General features: G+C 34.9%; 2 protein-coding genes across 11 annotated transcripts; one reads left to right on the top strand and one right to left on the bottom strand.

Annotated features, from left to right (window-relative positions):
* The first annotated feature begins 249 nt into the window (after positions 1–249).
* On the top strand, positions 250–11,466 carry LanB1 (laminin subunit beta-1). Of its 4 annotated transcripts, none has more exons than XM_081993650.1 (16): positions 250–421; positions 4,207–4,271; positions 4,326–4,391; positions 4,524–4,652; positions 4,877–5,129; positions 5,183–5,351; positions 5,407–5,688; positions 5,796–6,216; positions 6,434–7,787; positions 7,847–8,346; positions 8,404–8,603; positions 8,656–8,752; positions 8,805–8,996; positions 9,048–10,179; positions 10,236–10,377; positions 10,437–11,466. In XM_081993650.1, exons 2-16 carry the CDS (start codon positions 4,229–4,231, stop codon positions 10,893–10,895), a joined length of 5,439 nt encoding a protein of 1,812 aa, XP_081849776.1. In that variant the 5' UTR covers positions 250–421; positions 4,207–4,228; the 3' UTR covers positions 10,896–11,466. The 4 variants fall into 4 exon arrangements, with proteins under 4 accessions (XP_081849776.1, XP_081849777.1, XP_081849775.1 ...); XM_081993651.1 differs by lacking the exon at positions 250–421 and adding an exon at positions 630–709; XM_081993649.1 differs by lacking the exon at positions 250–421 and adding an exon at positions 884–1,042.
* LOC145738695 (venom protease) lies at positions 11,336–20,044 on the bottom strand. 7 transcript variants are annotated; one of them, XM_081993669.1, is made up of 8 exons: positions 16,128–16,469; positions 15,903–16,016; positions 14,783–15,637; positions 14,686–14,721; positions 13,047–13,533; positions 12,320–12,850; positions 11,849–12,266; positions 11,336–11,796 (listed from the first exon to the last, which is right to left on the bottom strand). In XM_081993669.1, exons 4-8 carry the CDS (start codon positions 14,708–14,710, stop codon positions 11,638–11,640), a joined length of 1,620 nt encoding a protein of 539 aa, XP_081849795.1. In that variant the 5' UTR covers positions 14,711–14,721; positions 14,783–15,637; positions 15,903–16,016; positions 16,128–16,469; the 3' UTR covers positions 11,336–11,637. The 7 variants fall into 7 exon arrangements, with proteins under 7 accessions (XP_081849795.1, XP_081849798.1, XP_081849796.1 ...); XM_081993672.1 differs by lacking the exons at positions 15,903–16,016; positions 16,128–16,469 and adding an exon at positions 19,339–19,441 and having other exon boundaries at positions 14,783–14,897; XM_081993670.1 differs by lacking the exons at positions 15,903–16,016; positions 16,128–16,469 and adding an exon at positions 19,339–19,452 and having other exon boundaries at positions 14,686–15,042.
* Position 20,045: the final 1 nt, after the last annotated feature.

Genomic DNA, 20,045 nt, shown 5'->3' with positions numbered 1-20,045 from the left:
TATTTTTCAACTCTTTTATTCTCCAACTAGGGGATAAAGAATTAGGGAGTTTTGGTGACTGCGCCTTAAAACTCATAAAAAAAAACTTTTGTGAATGAAATATGGTTTGAATTACAACAAATAAGTTCATTAATAAAGAAAATGAAATTCAAAAAATTGTAAATCCTAACAGCCGGATGCCCAGTTATCAGCGACCCCCACACTAGAAAGAGGAAGCTGCCTGACTGATTAGACGAAAATATGTCCCATTTTAGTTGATTTGAGCAGTCAACACGCGATGTTAACACAAGAATTTTTGTGATAAGCTTTTGTCAAAGATCAACGGCGGGTCGCTTTTTCCACCCTTATCGCCGGTCTATAAGACTTCAAATTAGTGAAAAATAATATTCCAGTTTTCATCATAGCACTGCAAATTTGCCAGGTAATTTATTTTTTTTATATTATTATATATTAATTGCTTTGTTAGTTTGCATCAGTTAAAATAAACTGATTAACATACACTGGTCATTACTGCCAGGCAGTACCGAAAATCGGATCGATACAAGTGTTCCACACATGTTTCTGTTGATACCAGCGATTTCAATAAAACGTCGTAACCCAATATAAACTTAAAGCTCTCTAAAAGCTCAAAACTGGGTGTTTCCGCTATATAAAAATTAGAAATAGTGTGTCTGGTGGTGTTTTAAAAGCGAACATCTGCCTTTGGTTGGTAAGTGATTTTTTAGGTAGTACCATTTTGGTCGGTCCTTTGACTCTTTCTAAGAAAGCTCCATGCTAAGCTGTGTCGAGGTCTGCGTCAAGCAGTACCCATTATGTGAAAATACAAGCCGCACTGTCCGTGCCGCACATAACCACAATCAAGCTAGTCTAGATTTTTGTCAAAGGCAGTACTGAAATAACACTTTGTTAGATGAGCATGTAACAATACGTGTATACGTACCGAATCGCGTCTGATGTGCATTAGTGGGTTGAATACTGATCTTTTGTAAACTAAAAGTGCATGTGCCCAGACTCCAACTTAAAAGAAGTGCATTCGAGAGAGGTAAATAACCTACATGTAAATAATTGCTGATCTATGCTGATTGCTCAAAGGCGTTTGACACGACTAGTTCGTAAATCAGTGATTTATCATAAATTAATAGGAGGGCGGTATTGTGATTTAAGTCGCATATGCCCAAAGAGGCCTCCGCCATCTTGAACTATCCATAACATTATACTACAACAAATTAAGAAAAATTCTACCCAAAAACCAAAAAAATATAAATTTAAATTTTACACATACAGAGACAGAGATAATTATTTATCGTATATATTTTCCACAAAATGCAATGATTTCAGTGTCATAAACAGTAAAAACTCATTTTAGATTAGATAATTTTTTGCTTTGACTAGTGCACTTACAGTCTAAAAGTGTAAAATACGCGCTCAATTGGTTTGCTAAATTATATCAACAGCAGATGCGCAAATATTGATCTAAAAATTGATCAAAACCAGTCATCCGGTTGATAAACCCCGCAAAAAAAAAAAGACATTGTTTAAAATTAGTACAATAAAGTCTTTAAAAAATTTAGAAAGTAAGGAAAATACGCCAAATATACAATTGAGTGTAGCATGAAAATTATTAACTAGAAACACTAACCAACTGTGTTTGTGGCTGATTTTGATTTTTGATGCCAACTGTCAGAGCAAATGACAACCATTTTTTTTACGGTCAAATTAGCTGTAATTGATCTATTTTATGTTAAAAAATTAACTAACAGTTAGGAGGAGAGAAAAAGCCACATAACACTATGGCAGAAAAGAAACGTGAAAATCTTGAGAAATATGTAATAAGAGAGTTTGGTAGAGTCAAATTAAACAAAACTTTAGATTTTCTTCTTGGAAAACCGACTTCCAATATTAAAAGAAAATAAAAGAAAATGAAACATGCAAAAATAAATTCTGAAGGGCATTCAAATTGCAACAAATACGCTGAAAGAAAACGTAGTTTCAAAGAAAACATTGTGGAAAATGGTTAAATTTAATGATAATTGACTTACTGGTCCATTTGCAATGATATTAGTCAATTTTTTGTTGAAAAAATAGTTAAACTTCCTGAAAATAGATTTACCGGAGAGTTTGCAGTTATTCTAGTCAATTTTCAATTTAAAAACTGTGAAAAACAGGCACAATTCATGAGAATTGACTTACTGGACCATTTGGAGTGCTTCTAAAACAGTAAGATGTTAGAAAAAAAGCCTTAATTACAGTTAATCTAGTAAATTTACAAAGTCAAAATCTTAAAAAATATTCAATTATCACGTACAATGATTTAACCCGCTGTTTCCATTAATTCTAGTCAAGTTTCAAAGAAAAAATTTTGGAAAATGATTAATTTCATAATAATTGACTTACTGGCCCATTTTGCAATCAGTCAATTTTTAAAATCAAAATGTTGAAAAACAGTCAAACTTCCTGAAAATACATTTTCCGGAGTTTGCAGTTATTCTAGTCAGTTTTCAATTTCAAATCTATGAAAAACAGGTACAACTCATGAGAATTGACTTACTGGACAATTTGGAGTGCTTCTAGTAAATTTTCAACGTGAAAACATTGAAAAACAATAAAATGTTATGAAAATTGGCTTAGACAAGGCTTAATTGCGTTTACTTTAGTCAATTTTCAAAGTCAGAATGTTAAAAAATATTCAATTATCACGAACACTGTTTTAACCTGCTATTTCCAGTAATTCTAGTTAAAAGTTTCAAAGACAAACTATTGGAAAATGGTTAAATTTAATGATAATTGGTGGTCCGTATATTTAGACCACATGTGGCCAGTTTATTTTTGTAGGTAGAAAAAACTGTTATAATACAAATGTTATAGGGCTCATCCTATCACCACAAAATGTTAAGACTAGGGCAAAGGTGAAAAAAAAATACAAATTTGATAAATATTTAATGAGGTCAACATATTTTATATTTTTTGAATCAGAAAAAATACAGGGTGTCCCATTAAAAAGTTAGCAGCTTTGTAATATTTTCCATCCTTGCCATGGTTTATTATTTCGCCACAAGCTGTCTTAATATATACCAACCATGCAAAAGAGTAAGTAAATTCAAATTTAAAATACACCCCGAAGAATGGGTTGAATATGACAACTGATTGACGAAATTCGTTCAAAACATGCAGGATGACCTTTTTGTGGACCTATTTTACCAATTATATAATGAATGAAGAAAAAAATCAATTAACAATACTCAGAGATATTACAATTTAAGTGAGAATTCTCGTATGCTGCTGTTCGTTCTTATCAAAATTTGAGGCTGACGACCGAAATAACGTGACATTTGTCATGACTTATCAATGAATATGTTGCCGGTTTGAAAGCTTCTTTCTTCATTATCAAAACCGTTTTAGTGTGTAGGCTTTGCCCGGTTTAAATAGGTAAATTAGTATAAAATTTTAGTTCAGTTTAGTAAGAGTAATAAAAAGTCGATATTGCGTTACTATTAAGCAAGTAATGTATACAACGGAAGCGATAACTATTGCTTATAAATCAGTTTTGGTGTAAAAGTGTTGTATTGAAATGAAATTTAGCACTTTATAGCTTGTAAGTTGTAACTGAAGCATGCTGACATGGCCATTAGTTAGTTAGTCCCCTTCAGAAGTTATTCAATTTTTATTTGGCAATCTAGGATTAATAAGAAAGTCTTTGAACCTATTTTCTGTTGTAACAAAATATGTACATAGCATTTTCCGGAGCAGATCAGGCACACTCGTATAAAGTATTTTTAGCTTCCAAAGAATTCTAATTTTAGAATTACATTATAAACATAAAACCGCACATTCTTTGACAATTTCCTCTAGAATGACTACAACACATGCACGAACAATTTATGTACCAATTTAAATACAATCCTTTAAAAAGTATTACATTATCCATGAAAATCTACTATGCAGCTGGTCAAATTTCACAGTTGCCGATAACCCACGACTCAAGAAAGATTATTTAGTTTATAGCTCCCGCATTGAATGTTTGTTTTTGTTTTACAAACCAGCCGGCCTATGATGTCATTTTGTTAAAGCGATCGAGGTTATTGTTAATTTGATAAATTTCGAGGAACAGAACCGGACTGGAAATTGAGTAATTACTTAAACAAACAATCTCCTGCGTTGATGCGCAATAACACAAATCAAAATAACGTTTTTTCAAATTATTTGTAGGGGGGCTCGTTGTAGGGCCATCATGTATCGGCCATGGGTGCTACTTTTTTATTTCCCACTATTCAGTGAGTATTCTTTTTATTATAAATTAGGGAGACGTAATATTTGTTTGCTTTCAGTGGCGGTAATCCAAGCACAATTTATAAATACAAGGCAATCACGTATTCGGAACTACCCTCTAAAAGGTACTCTACTCACTTTTTACTTTAACTTTGAACTTGATTTTGCATGGAAAATATTATTAATGGGCCATGTAAAGTATAAGTTAACTATACTTTAACCAGAGTTGATATATTAAATATTGAACCGTATGCTAGTACCATTAAATTACATTCAAAGAGGAGACCAATCACCAGAACCGGATTTCAACACTGAAGTTCTACGTGCTACGGAGGTGATTCACCCTTTAGCTAAGCTACACACAGAAGGTAGCAACCAACTAAGCGGTCAGTTTTAAACCAGGTCTGACACTCCCAGAATCGATTCCAAGGTGTCGGTCTATCCAGCTTAATACTATTTCACAATAAATCACACTAACTAAAAGTGCATATTAAAAAAAGGTTTTTCGTCCATACGGTGTTGGTCTATCAAGGTACTAAACTAAAGTCACTGCTAACATTGGTACCAAATTACCATGACTTGAAATGTAATTTGGTAATGTTTTTCTTAGGATATGAACCTAAACACCATCCTTGCGAACAAAGTTCTTGCTACCCCGCTACTGGAAATTTACTGATTGGGAGAGAAAACCAGCTATACGCATCATCAACTTGCGGTCTTCGTAATCAAGAAAGATATTGTATTGTGTCTCATTTGGATGATGAGAGAAAAAAGTGCTTCTGGTGTGATTCCAGACCTTCACCCAAACCTAATCCAGCAATCAATCACAATATTAGTAATATTGTGTATAAAATGTATCCTGGGTAAGTTTTTTGCCTCTTAAGCGATTAAATGATGACCAAAAAATATTAAACAGAACTAGAACAAAATCATGGTGGCAGTCAGAAAATGGCAAAGAAAAAGTTTACATCGAGCTAGACTTGGAAGCTGAGTTTCACTTTACTCATTTGATTATAACATTTAAAACCTTCAGACCTGCGGCCATGCTGATTGAGCGTTCTTACGATTTCAAGCAAACCTGGCAGGTAATTTAACACAACATTTTAGAATAGCAAGTTGCATTTCTACAATTAATTTAAGGTTTATCGATACTTTGCAAGCAATTGTACAGAGAGTTTTCCTCATGTCAAACAAGGCCATCCAGGAAATTTAACCGAAGTGATTTGCGAATCCCGGTATTCAGGACTGTCACCTGCTGCTGATGGAGAAGTTATATACAGAGTGCTACCCCCCACTATGCCAGTGGATAATCCTTATTCTGAACAAGTACAAAACCTGCTGAAAATTACTAATTTAAGGATTAATTTCACCAAGCTGCACACTTTGGGTGATGATTTGTTGGATCAACGAGATCAAATTCAGGTAATATACGGTTCAATCACTGAGTTTTCAGAAGTGAATAAATGTGGAGAAATGGAACGTTTCTTCCATTTTTTTTTCTTGTAATACAGCCACAAAATTAATTACAGGAAAAATACTATTATGCCATATCTGATATGGTAGTCAGAGGATCTTGTTCTTGTTATGGACATGCCGGTAGATGTCTTCCATTACAAGGTATCGACCCTAAACCTGACATGGTACATGGTCGATGTGAGTGCACCCACAACACCAAAGGACGTAACTGCGAAAAATGCGAAGACTTCTTCAATGATCTACCTTGGAGGCCGGCTATTGGAAAACAAACAAATGCTTGCAGGCGTTGCAATTGTAATAACCACGCTACTAGTTGCCATTTTGATGCTGCTCTATTCGAGTCCAAAGGGCAAGTCAGTGGAGGGGTATGCGATGGCTGTTTGCATAATACCATGGGTTCTAATTGTGAACAGTGCAAACCATATTATTACAAAGACCCTGAGAAGGATATTCAAGATCCGGAAGTCTGTAGACGTAAGTGATTCTATCTTCCAACCTTTCTTCTTTCCAAACTTTAACAGCAATCATACCTCTTTGAGCTGTCTTTGTTTCTCTCTCAACAGATTAGAGTGCTGATGAGACGTAGACTACGTAGCATACGTTTTTCATTAAACCACCCTGTGTTATTTACCGTTCACACTTGACATTACCCGCTAATCTAAACTGACTGACTAAAACTCTCTTTTTACAGTTTGTGATTGTGACCCTCATGGATCTTTGGACGAAGGAATATGCGATTCAATTACTGACCCAGTCAACAACTTAGTAGCCGGAAGCTGCCACTGTAAAACTAACGTTGAAGGCCGTAGATGTGACCAATGCAAAAACGGATTTTGGAATTTCACTGAACATAACGTTGACGGATGTCAATCGTGTACTTGCAACACTTTGGGTACCGTTGATAACCAAGGATGTAACGTTTACACTGGTGAATGTACTTGCAAGCGTTATGTAACTGGAAGAGACTGTTTCCAATGTTTGCCACAATACTGGGGATTATCAGATAAACAAGACGGTTGTCAGCCGTGTGACTGTGATCCAGGTGGTGCTTACGACAACTTTTGCGATGTTATTACTGGAGAGTGTAGATGTAGACCTCATATGAGTGGAAGAACTTGTAACACACCACGACAACAATACTTTACTGCTAGTTTAGATTTCTTATCATATGAAGCTGAATCCAGTGACACCAATGGTCAGGTAGTCATTCGTGCTCCCTATAGAGATGGAAAGGAAACCACTTGGACTGGACCTGGATTTGTTAAAATTATTCCAGGAAAAACTATGAAGTTCTATGTTAGTGAAATACAAACTTCCAGGGAATACGATTTGATTATTCGATATGAACCGACATCTCCTGAAAGTTTTGAGAACGTCCAAGTTGTAATTATGCGTCCTGATGACGTAGATCCGAATGGACCATGTGCAGATATAGATTTGAATGCAGATACTAAATATACTAGTCTTCCAGCTAGTCAAAGACAACAGACAGTTTATCCTCCGGTTTGTTTGGAAGCCCACAAATCTTATACAATCTTGATAGACTTCAGTACCAGTTATAGCTCACCTACTTCAAGACCTACAGCGTCAGTTCTAATAGACTCCATTTCGTTAAGACCAAGAATCGACGGCACAACCATTTTCCGTGATCACGACTTGGAAGAATTTACACGTTATAATTGCGGACATCCTTCTATGTTCGAGAGGGGTGCTGTAGTTCCTGAAATTTGCAAGAAATATCATGCAAGCATAGGAGCTATAGTTTTTGATGGCGGTATACCTTGTGATTGTGACCCAACAGGGGCTACAAGTAAAATGTGCAATGAATCGGGTGGAATTTGCAACTGCAAGCCTAATGTTATTGGAAGGAGATGCGATCAATGTGCCCTTGACACTTACGATTTTGGTCCTGAAGGTTGTAGGCCTTGTGACTGCGATAGCATTGGGGCTTTAGATAATTTATGTAACATCACCACTGGCCAATGTAAATGTAGGTCAAATACATATGGTAGAGAATGTAACCAGTGTAGGGTTGGATTTTGGAAGTAAGTTATCTCACTTTGGTTGCAATATTTTATTTTAAATAACTTCTTTGTCCCTAAAGTTTCCCTAATTGTGAACGTTGTGACTGCAATGGACATGCCGAAACATGCGAATCAAGAACAGGAATCTGTATCAGCTGCAGAGATCACACTACAGGAAGTCACTGTGATAGCTGTATAGAAGGTTTTTACGGTGATCCTAGAATTGTGGCAGATATCCAATGCAGACCTTGTCCTTGTCCTGGTTCTGCCGGATCCAATCATTCTTATGCTGACAGATGTTCACTGGACCCTATTACTAAAGACGTGGTTTGCGATTGCAAAGAAGGTTATTTTGGCAGTAGATGTGATGTCTGTGCTGACAATTACTACGGAAATCCTGAAGTCCCTGGAGGAGTATGTGTTCCTTGCGATTGTAGTGACAAAATTGATTTGAATCAAAGAGGAAATTGTGATCCTCACACTGGAAAATGTCTTAGATGTTTGGGTGATACTACAGGCGATCACTGTGAAGTTTGCAGAGACGGATTCTTTAGATACGCCGATGACTTACCTTGCATAGGTGAATTAAATTGTAGTGTTTTAATACTTGAAATATTATGGTTAATTTTTATTTCAGCGTGTGTTTGTCATCCTTTGGGAACCAATTTCACAACTGGTCAGTGTAATCCTAATGGAGGTCAATGTCACTGTTACCCTAACGTTTCTGGAGTCCACTGTGATGAATGCGAGCCGAACCATTGGAAAATTGCCAGCGGTCAAGGTTGTGAACCTTGTGATTGTGATGAATCTGGTTCTTTAAGTACACAATGCAACTTGGTAAGATTGTACTACTTTTTTTCTCTTAAAAAACTAAAGAATGTATTTGTAGTTTGATGGTCAATGTGACTGCAAACCAGGCTTTGGTGGTAGACAATGTAACGAATGCATGCCCACGTTTTACGGAAACCCTAAAGATAAATGTCTTAGTAAGTTTTTTAGCCAAATACTGGCTCATAAATTACGGTTCATTTTCACTAGAATGCGAATGTGACTACTTGGGCTCTAAAAATGACCAATGTGACATGTCAACCGGAGCTTGCAATTGCAGAGCTGGAGTAGGAGGTCATAACTGTGACCGATGTGAAAGAGGCTTTATTGGAGAAGTTCCTGATTGTCTTACTTGTGGAGAGTGCTTTGATAACTGGGATAGAATTCTACAAAAAAGCAAAAGTATATTACGCTTCATATAAAATTTTAAGTTTTGAAATATGTCGTTTTTAGATGAGACCATGGATATCGTTAATAGAGCGAAGGATATAAAGAAAGTTGGTGCAACTGGAGCTTACGCTAAAGAATTTGATGATATGAAGGCCCACTTGGAGGAGATAGAGCTGTTGTTGAATAATACTAAAGAAGTTGATGTAGATGGAATAGAAGAAGAGCTGTACTCTTTAGGAGTTAAGATCAACGAAACTGAGAATATGAAACTTAAAGGGCTTGATAAAAGCTTGGCTGATATCAAGCAAACCATTTTGCTTACAGACAGAAAGGTTAAAGGTTATAATGACAGCATCAATGACTTAAAGAGGAGAACTAAAGAACTAGAAAACAACGGTACCAAGTTGCAAGAAGCCAACGTACAAGGTGCCCTAACTTTGGTTAACGAAGCGAAAGCTAAAGCAGATAGGGCAGCTCACAAAGCTGAACATTCAAAACAGGACGTAGATTATGCTGATAACCAATGCAGAGCTACGGAAACCTTTATCAATCAAACTAAAGACACTTATTTACGTCAGTCACAAGAAAACGAAAATCAACTAGCTAATATACGACAAAGACTTCAAGATCTAAATTCTCAAATTCCCACTCTAAACAAATTGGTTTGTGATGGAGCTGGTAATCCTTGTGACGGCATTTGCGGAGGTGCTGGCTGTAAAAGTTGCGGAAACTCCATTTCTTGCGAAAATGGTGCAAAACAACTGGCAGAAGTCGCGGTGAACTATGCCAAAAAAACTGAAGCTGTCTTAAAAGAGAAAGAAACCGCAGCTAATGACTTAATTAGGAATGTTTCGCAGATCAACACCACCGAAACACGCAGACAAGCTCAAGAAACTTACGATGAAATCAAAAATATGTTATTGGAGTCCAATAGTTCTTTGAACAAGGCGGCTGAAGTAACGAAGGACATGCGTGACTTTATGGGACAGAACAACACCAACCCTGAAGAAATTAAGAAATTGGCTGAAGAAGTTTTAGGAAAAGACGTGCATAAAAGTGAAGATGAAGTGAGGGAATTGGCTACCAAAATTAGAGATGCCTTACAGAGGTTGAAGAACACTGATGGTATTATAGCTGCGACTAAGACCGATTTGGATATTGTTAACAAATTAAAGGAGGATGCGGAAGATGTCAAGTAAGTATTTTTCACACACAGTCTTTTTTACTAATCAAATCAAACATGAATTATAGGTCTAATGCTAATAAATTACTAACTGACGCTGAAGCTGTCAATAAATCATTAAATCATACTCAAGAAGTCCAAGCTGAAGCAGAAAAGGCAATTGATAAAGCTTACAAAGACTATGAAGCCACCATGAATATTTTGAATGAAGTAAGTGCTATTAAAAAATATATCTAAATAGTAAACATGATGATTTGTGTGTGTTACAGATTGGAAACAAAACCAAAGCAGCAGAAGAAAACAACATTAAGCGTAAACTGATAGAACTTCAGGAAAACATTTTAGCTTTACAAAAGAATATAACCGATAATGCTAATTCTGCTAATAGTACGATAGAGGAGTCGGTAAACACACTTAAGAAGGCGGAAAAAACTAAAACTGATTCCGTACAACTGCAAGAAAGTTATAAAGTTGCCCGTCAACGTTTAAATAACACTATGGATAAGGTACAAACGGCTAATGAACGAGCTAATAATCTATCAAAAAAAGCATTGGATATGGTCGCCAAAGTTCAAAATAATAAGAATAAAATTCAAATGTTACAAGAGAATAATCAAGATCCTACGCTGGAGAGATTAGAGGAGGAGCTAAATCGTCTAATAGCCAAAATGGAGGAATATACCATGATCTTAGAAAGTAAAGTGGAATACTATAAAACGTGCAATTAAAGCAGTTTTTTACAAAAAATAAGGTATTTTTTCACTGCCTTTTGTTTAGCATAGAGTTAAAACGTCAATATTCAGATAAAGCATCAATTTGTACATATAACTAAAGCAACAACAGAATTTGAAAATTGTATTCAAGAAATTATTTACTGCTGTGATATTAATGGCAATAAAACCAAATCTCCGATTCTCAATACCATTACAATGATATTTCAATTTGCCTTTACGGATTTGACGGTTCCTTCAACCAAATTAAAACTTTTTAAAGAACGAGTTTACCCTTGTACATAACGTAGGTAATTTATTGAATGTAATCGTCGTTAGGCCTTAAGATCAATAACGAAACTTCTTTATTTAGTACGTTTGTAAATATATATAAGATGTTGGTTAATACAACTCGTGAAAATTAATTCGGGATTAAAGTTTTTACAAACAACGTGTACTTATTTCTGTGGGTATACTTTTTATATTGTGTAAGTTTTATTTGTTTAAATACATTTATTCCCTGTCACTTAATATTTGGGTGCTTAAGGCGTTCCGCTAATCTGTAAATAGCAATAAATTATTTAGAAATGTTTGTTTTTATTTACACCCTAGTTTGAGCTTAATAAACGTCACTGATCACACATATTCACTCAAACTAGCTTAAATACAAAAGCAATAAATATCAATAACTGACTTAAATAATAATATATCACTTGATGGAACTAGATAGGTTCAAAGCTGGCATCAGAGTAAGCCAAACTCAAGTTCTAGTATTTTCTTTAATCCAATCTAAGTACTCGGTAACTCTAGTATAAACTCCAGGATATCCAGGTTCTCCGCATTTATTACCGAAGGAAACCACCCCAACTTGAATCCACCTAGTATTCCAATGCAACATTAAAGGCCCTCCAGAATCACCCTAAAAAAAACACATCTAGCTACATGGACTCATTTGACATGCAACCCAGTACCTGACAAGCATCAGTACCACCTTCAGAGTACCCAGCACAAATAAAATTACTAGTTATAGGCTGGAAATAGGCTTGATTACAATCTTCATTCCTCCAAATTGGCAAAACAGCCTGACGTTGGACAGTACTCTCCTTCCCTCCGTAAAATGTAGTACCCCAACCCACCACAGTAGTTCTCCGTCCTGCAAACTGTTCTTGTTTCAACTCAGGAGGAGGAACACATAAGGGAATGACATATTTGGACTTCCTGGCCGGTCTGTCAAGTTTTAGTATAGCAATATCGTTGTAGAATCCCACTCGACTGAATTGCTTATGAGCTCTTATTTCAGTTACTTTGAACGTAACAGGTGCTGAAGGCTCATCGTCTCTTTTTAAATCAATATCCCCAAGTCGTACTGTGAATTGTCTTGCAGAGAATCTGAAATCATATACATTAAGATACAAAATTACCCATCGGAAAACATTACTTACGGCCGTTGTCGTGAATCCCGAGTACAATGAGCAGCAGTAAGAACGTGAGTAGATGAAATCAGGGAACCACCGCACCAAAATTCGGTTCTTCTTGAACCATGCAAGAAAATCGCTGCCATCCAAGGCCAGCGACCTGGTAAAGCTTCTTCACCCCCTACAACCCGAAATTTAGCTGATTCGGGTTGTCCGCATTCATCTGAATCTACATAGTTGTTTACTATAGCTGGAAGAGGGTTGTTGGACAGTACTGCAGAAATGGATGTTGTAGCCACAGGTTTTGGGGTGGCAGGAGTGTCTGTGTTGTAGTAAATTGATGCGAATGTTACAGGTTTGTAGGTGGTTGTGGTTGTGGTTGTGGTAGCTGGGGTGGTACTAGTAGTGCTAGTGTAAAGTGGGGCTGAAACCAAATTATGGTCAGCGGACTTTGGACAGCATACCCCGGGGACAAAAAGGCTTTTAAAGCACAGCGACTGTCTGAGGTTGCCTAAATTCAAAAGCAATTGTGGACAGTCACTGAGATCGTTGCAGTACCTGAAAAGCAATTTCTATTAAACAGTGCGAAGCTAAAAATAAAGTGATAGTAATAACGCAAAATTAATAATAATAACTTTCTCTCGGTAATTCCGAAAGCATTACGTAAAGGCAAGGTCGTACCGTACAAGTCTTACGCAGAGGATTTATCAATAAGAAGAGATGTTTGGCAAGGTCAAGCTGGCGCAAATCTTACCCATTTAATCCTTCAGGTGTCGTACAAGTTTTCGATCCTCCATCATTATCATCACCATCATCATCATCATCATCATCACTTCCTTTAATATCAACTTTTTCCGCCAACTGTTGTGACTGCTCATGCAAAGGCAAGGCCTCTCTAACCAAAGGGGCTATAGTATCCGTAACATTTCTCCCCAAAACATTTTTACTAATAGTATATAAAGCATTAGGTACTTCTTCAGACACTTTAGTTGCTTCCTTATTACGGGTCATATTGACTAAGTACCGCCCAACTGTATTTAACGCCCCTAACGTTTCAGTAATTTTAAAAATCGTATCTGGTTTGAAGTGTCTGGCACTCCCCAGATCTTCATTGGAGTACTCATCAGCTGAACGCCGGAAGTGTTGGTACTCTTCATTACGTCTTAACCATGGTTGGTAAGGGTAACTATACTGGTTTGCGGATGAGTAATGGAAGCAAAATAGAACTACGAGAACGTTCCCTGAAATGGAAAAGTTTTGACTTGGTCATCAGAAATAGTAAAGTTTTTTTAAGGTACTTTTTAAAAACACACTGTAAGTCAAAAATATCAATTTAAAAGTCAAATTTTGAATTAAATTTCAAATTAGAAGCTACCATGCACCTTTGTGGAATTAATTCTTAAGTAACAGTCAAATGGAAAATCAGTGTCATGGTCGTTCTACGCAATTAGTATCCGATGTTGCCGATTGTTTTTACATATCCTAAAAAACGCCCACAACACCATTATAGCACCGAAATTCGCTTATGTTAATACGAAATTTTTGTAACGCCGCCAAGCTGATTTCACTTTCCCTTTGACTCTTCAATAACAAAATATACAGATAGAATATCCGCTTCGTGACATCAAATTATAACTAGAAGGAATTGCATAATTGCCATTGGGAACTCCGAAATTACACAACGATATATGCAATATATGTTGTCCGAGATATTTGGTTTTAGATCCTGTTGTTTTTTTTAGTAAATAACGCTGAGTCATGGTAATTGGTGTATGTTTTTATAAAATTTCTCCAACGTAAAAATGATTTACTTTAGTAGATAATTGAAGAAAGTTTTATGTGTAGAAATACAGTTTTTGTTATTTTTGCATCAACTTGAAAGTGTTAATTTATTACGCTGGTAAAAACAAGTCTAATATATATGACGTCCAAACGAAACAATAACAATACAAATTGACGCACTAACAGTAATTTGAACGGATCATTAATAAAGACAGCGACCCAGAAAAAAACAATAATATATAAAGATTTCTTTACCCTACTTACCACCCACTAAAAAAATCGTCCAAGGAACCAAAATTTCCTTATAAAAAAAAAACATGTTTCAATCATTAGAAAGCGATTTCTTATAAATTTATATATGTTTAACTTACATTTAGCCAGAACAATTTTATTAATATACGTTAATTGGATTACAAATTTTATAAAGAGAGTAATGGCAATTATACGATCTTTTCTAATTAGTTTGCATTAGTATGGTGAATGGTAGTATTATTATTTTTTTTAATGTATGATGGTACATGTTCTTGGCTTAAGTGTCTTAAAAATCTATCAAGAACGTGTGAGAAAAAATATCAATAATAAATTTAAAAAAAATCAAACAAAATACATACCAAAGATAGTAATCCATAATCGCATGGTGCAGAACACTGAAAATCTAAAATTAGCACCTCATCCACAATAATTGCGAAGAATGACGAAAAACCGAACCTGTTAACGTTTGACCCAAATTTTGGTTTGTGAAGACAGCCCAAAGAAAGTAACCGTTGTGCTAACTCCCTTCTTTCTTCAGATAGCTCCCACTCGGCATCTTCGACGGTTTTTACTTTCGTTCAAGACAAATTTCACTTATTACTCGCATATATAATTTTGTTTGTTTATTAGTGCAGTCGCAATAAACGGTGCGCTCGATGAACTTTTTTTCATTGTAAGGACGCAGTTTTTGAGTACTCAAATACAGCCCTTCTAAGCTGTTATTACAAAGAATTTAAAAGTAAAATAGGGTTAAAAATGTGCTATTAAGTCTTGCTTTTCAATATTAAATTGTTAGTATTTTTATAAAAGGCTTAAATAAAATTTTAAAATGAGTCTGGCAGGATCCCCCGTGACGTAATTAAAAAGACCTTTCAATTCTGTAACGTAGGTGGAAGGCTAGATTTACAATTCATTCTAACCAGTACATTGTTGCCAAAGTTATTGACACTTGCCTAATAATGTCTTCAATCAATTAATTTTGGTTGTATATTCTGTTTGCAGGTCTAAAAAGTAAGAAGTTGCAAAAATATCTTTTTAGTGCGTCTGGGAAACTAAAAAACAAGTATTCTGTATTTTAAGTGAATACCAGCCACTAGCCTCAAGTTAACACTTTGGAAGTTGAAACTTTGACATTTGGTAAATATTACTATCAGAGAGAGAGCCCGAGACGCGCAACTCAATGATGAAAATTGTCCGGATATTCCAAGCATGCTATCTCTCTCTTTCTTCACGTCTTTGTCTCGCATGAGGGAAGGTGTTTGTGAGATGGCGCTGGGGAGCAGAAGGCCGCGTGACGTCACTCTTCGCGCTCTAATTTAAAATGTAATTATCATAAGCAATATCCGCATTTTATGTGGAAGGGTGACAAAATAATACCAATGTATAATAAGCATATGAATAACAGTATATTACCGACAAATACCTAAGTAACCTTGATTATAAGAAAACATGTAAAAAAATGCAAAGTAAAAAATTATATCATATTAATAAATACTGGTCCAACATTGGTTGCAAGGATTGGGAAAAAAAACCCAACCAGACCCTGAAATTACTTAATTTCTATCAAATAAGTTACCTGTTTCATCCAGTTTCTCATAAGCTTCAAAGTGCATTTTGATCTGGGAGCTCATCAAACTTTGGTGGAATAAGTAGTGACTTTGTCATTAGTCGTCAGCCAATTATTAATCACCTGTTAAAAGACATTTTATAATTATGTATTTACAGTACTTATATGGAATTTGTAACATGCCTATGAAAGAGTTATTGTGATTTAATGCAAGTATTTTTGTAATTTACTTACTTTTCTAAATTGGAGGGAATGGCATGTTAATTTGTTGACCTCATTTTCGGCTAATCCACAAATAATGCAAGTCATCGCGGCATTGTGAAGAAAAATTATGTTTAATAACTAAATTTAAAACTACAGAAACAAAACTGGAAACACAACTTTTGCAAAAACACAAAATTCAGGTTAAGTGATGCATTTCCTCCATATTGCCAAGTCGAAAATATATTTATTTTCTTTACAATTTTACAATGTATATTCAAGTGAGACAGAAATATAACTTTCAATAATAGATAGCGCAAATAAGCGCCATTTGGCAATACCGCCGACCAGTTGACGTTGCAAGTGGTGCCATCTCAGTGACACCTTCCCTCGTGCTAACAAAGGAAAACATGATATAATTAGATACGATATTGTGTGTGTCAAGAAAAAGACAGTATACTCGGATCACTCCGATCAGCTCGGATAAAAACATCCATTAAGATCACAAAAAAAATGTTTTGGTAGATTACCCCCATTGATAAATGAATTTCAATTTACTTCTACGTCTTACTGCAATTTGCGCCCTCGAATTTTAAGCCACGTAGTTCAGACTGTACCTATATTGTCTGTTTTTCACCTGTATTGCCACAGTCTAAACCGCACTTAAGCTTAAAGAACGACAGTGCAAAAGAAGGTTGAATGTACTGTTTTTGGCTCAGTCGGCTTAATTGTGGACAGAGACGTCACATTAACAACAATTAATTTATATGACAAAGTTTTGAACTTTGATCTGTTTTTGTACAATCGTACGGCTATCTAGACCTCATGGTGATTAAGACCTTTTTACAAGATCTTCTAAACCAAAAATTAATGGTCACAGCTCAAAAAAATTGCCCTCCCAGTGTAGAAAAAACTAAAAATAACTGTTTAAAATGCAACTTAGCTGTTTCATATATTAAATAAAGACAATTGCGCACAGCATCAGTCAGTCATACCATTGTCATACACGCTGATACACGCACTTGTTTTATTCTTAAAAACAGTACCACATAGTACTATGTGTATATTTAGCAAACTCAGTAATAGACAACAATGCTATTTCTAAAAAATAAACCTTTTTGATTGCTCCATAGCGCAACACAATAATTTGAATCTTGTCTTTTTACAGATTCCTGTAATAATACCGGTAGACAATGCTGGTTTCATTTGCGACGTATAGATGGCTAACTAAAAACTGTTCAATTTGGGCATTATCAAAATTTAAAAATTGTATTTTTTAATTTAAGAAAGACATATTTATACTTAAGGCAGAAACACTTAGGGGTAGTATATGTAAGTAAAAATTTAAGTGTTGTTAGAGCGTTTTGTCGATTTTTTTTCCCGAAATTGAAAAGAAGCGTCTATAAGTTTCTATTTTTGTCATATAACATAACATATTTTAATATTAATTTATAGGTACCGAAAACTAAAACATTAAATCGATAACCAAACTTCCCTTGCATGAACTTTTGGTTCGTTTTTGTGATTATCACCAAACTAAACAGTATTTAATCGTCATTTGGAGCGATAATAAAACGATTTGTTTATTAAATCGTAGAAGCGATAAGACCACCCTCCAAGTTAATAAATAATGTTTTTAAGATGACATTCTTGTAGATGTTGTGTTGGGTGTGTGCAGAGTTCTATTGTAAGCAGTAAGTGTATTAAATTAGAGAGTTTGAAAACATTTTATATCATCTAAACTGATAAAACTTCATTCACTTCAGGTTCTGATAGTGCGTTATTATTATTTTATTATAGTCACTGGGGACTTTTAATCTGTAATTTACCAAGTCATCGATATGTCCGGCTTACAAATGTCTTAATTAATTATGAAGCTGGTCTTTTTCGGCTACAAACTGGGATTTAATGTCATGAATTTTCCTTAATACAGTCCTGGCTATTTACAGCAGTTCGACTACCTACAGATACCACACGGGATTCAACCCTCGTTCTCTGAACGGTACAACTTAAGAATGGCCGGTCGCTTTGTGAAGTTTACTCTGTAATATCAAGAGCTTTTGCAATTTAGGAAATGTTAGTTATAAATTTATGTTAATGGTGATTTTTTGAGATTAAAGTGCATTTTTATACCGGTAGGTACTTTTTCATTTTAATTTAGGCTGAAAGTTAAGTTGCTCCACCCAGTGACTAATTTGAATGGGAACATCTGTACTTTTGGTAGTACCATAATGAGTGATATTTTTCCCTAAATAATTTATTAAGACAGTTAGTTTAGAAATATCTACATTTCATATGAAATGAAGCTTGATGACACGCACACAATTTTTGGGTACCACCGGTAAAAAGACCATCACCATAGCAGCATCGTTGTAATAAATGTACAGATGTGTATTCTGAAAAGATTCAGAGTATAATGAATGACAACCACATTTTCAAGTGATAACCTCTTGAAGAAAAAATTGCGTAATTGAAAGCTTGTGTGATAATTTTTATAAATATTTTAATTATTTTGGTTGTTTCAGATACTAAGGACTGAATAACAAATTAGAGAAATCATGGTTGAAACAGGTAAGTTTTAGTTTAGTTGGTACTTTAAAAATAAAAGAGAACTATTGCAAATCAATGCTCTAAACGAAGATAGATATAAACTTTGTAAGTGACATGTGCCAGTGTGCCAAAATGGTGGACTTCTTGATAAAATTGTCACGTGGTCAATGGTTTAGTATGACGTCACATCCGTTTTGACCACACAGACACTAACATTAAAGTTACGCTTCATCGTTATCTAGAGCATTAAATTTGCAATAGTTCCCATTTTTTGCTATAAAATTTCTATGCATAATTTTGAAAACAAGTACGTTTTACAATGCACTTTTCACTGTCAAAAATCGATAAAATGACCGTCAGCTGTCAGGTTCACAATTCAAAAACATTAATAGTGTATTGTGGGTTGCATAAACATTAGATGATAGATCCTTAATATTGGTTAATTCAACAAAAATTATCACTTTGAGAAAGAAAATGTATTATCCCCAGAGTCTACATATTACTTAGTATCAATTGTAGGGCTATTTTGAGGAGATTTCTATTAAAATAATTTAAGTAATCTCACTAAATTTGTGAAAACAAATAATGGGTTGCTGAAACAGTAGACTCCCCCACTTTTAAATAGGTTAGAAATTAAATACAGATAATAGCAGATGAACAATAACAATAGTAATGCTAATATAAAAGTACTTACTGATTGTTTGAACCGTAGATAATACACAACGGTAAATACACGCCTCTATAAATGAGTATTCACAGAAAGAAACTTGAAAAACCGATAGTAAACAAATCAAATTAATTGACATAGTTTTCAAACTGAAAATGACAATAGACGTATTTTGGCGGTAGTATTAACGTGAGTTTTAAGCTGAAGTAACATAGGCTATCTTTTTTCATCAGAATGAGTTGAAATGAGACAGACATTGTAAACACTCCAGTAAACACTGACGCGCTAAAGTTACACTTTCTAAAAGTTAACGATAGACAAGGATGAAATCAATATTGCATGTGCGCTTCCTTATCATAAGTTGATGACGCAGGGTTGCATCTCCCTCAATGGGGAGAAAATTAGATATAATAGTTTTTTTAGTACAAATCTACAAGCAGAAAATAAGAGTTGATCCTTCCAAAAAAAAAATTAACCATACTTTATTAGGGCAATATTAATCCAAACACAATCCAATTTTAAAACACATTATTTCAGTTTCATGCACGATTTTAGTAAATTTAAAAAAATACACAATAAAAATGATGTAAAAGTACCAATATTTTGCTTCTAAAATAGCAGGTTTTCACGACCGCCATCCCACCACATTTGTTTAAATATTTCGTCGATTAAACAACGCTATATACCGTGGCAGTCGCTTTCCTAACGGAATCGCTTAACAGTTTTACTGTAGC

Source organism: Ips typographus, linkage group LG16 (assembly GCF_016097725.1).
Source record: "Ips typographus isolate SLU linkage group LG16, UJ_Ityp_2.0, whole genome shotgun sequence".
Lineage (NCBI taxonomy): Eukaryota > Metazoa > Arthropoda > Insecta > Coleoptera > Curculionidae > Ips > Ips typographus.
The sequence above is the reverse complement of the archived record's forward strand: the minus strand, read 5'-3'. Positions and strand labels throughout refer to the sequence as shown.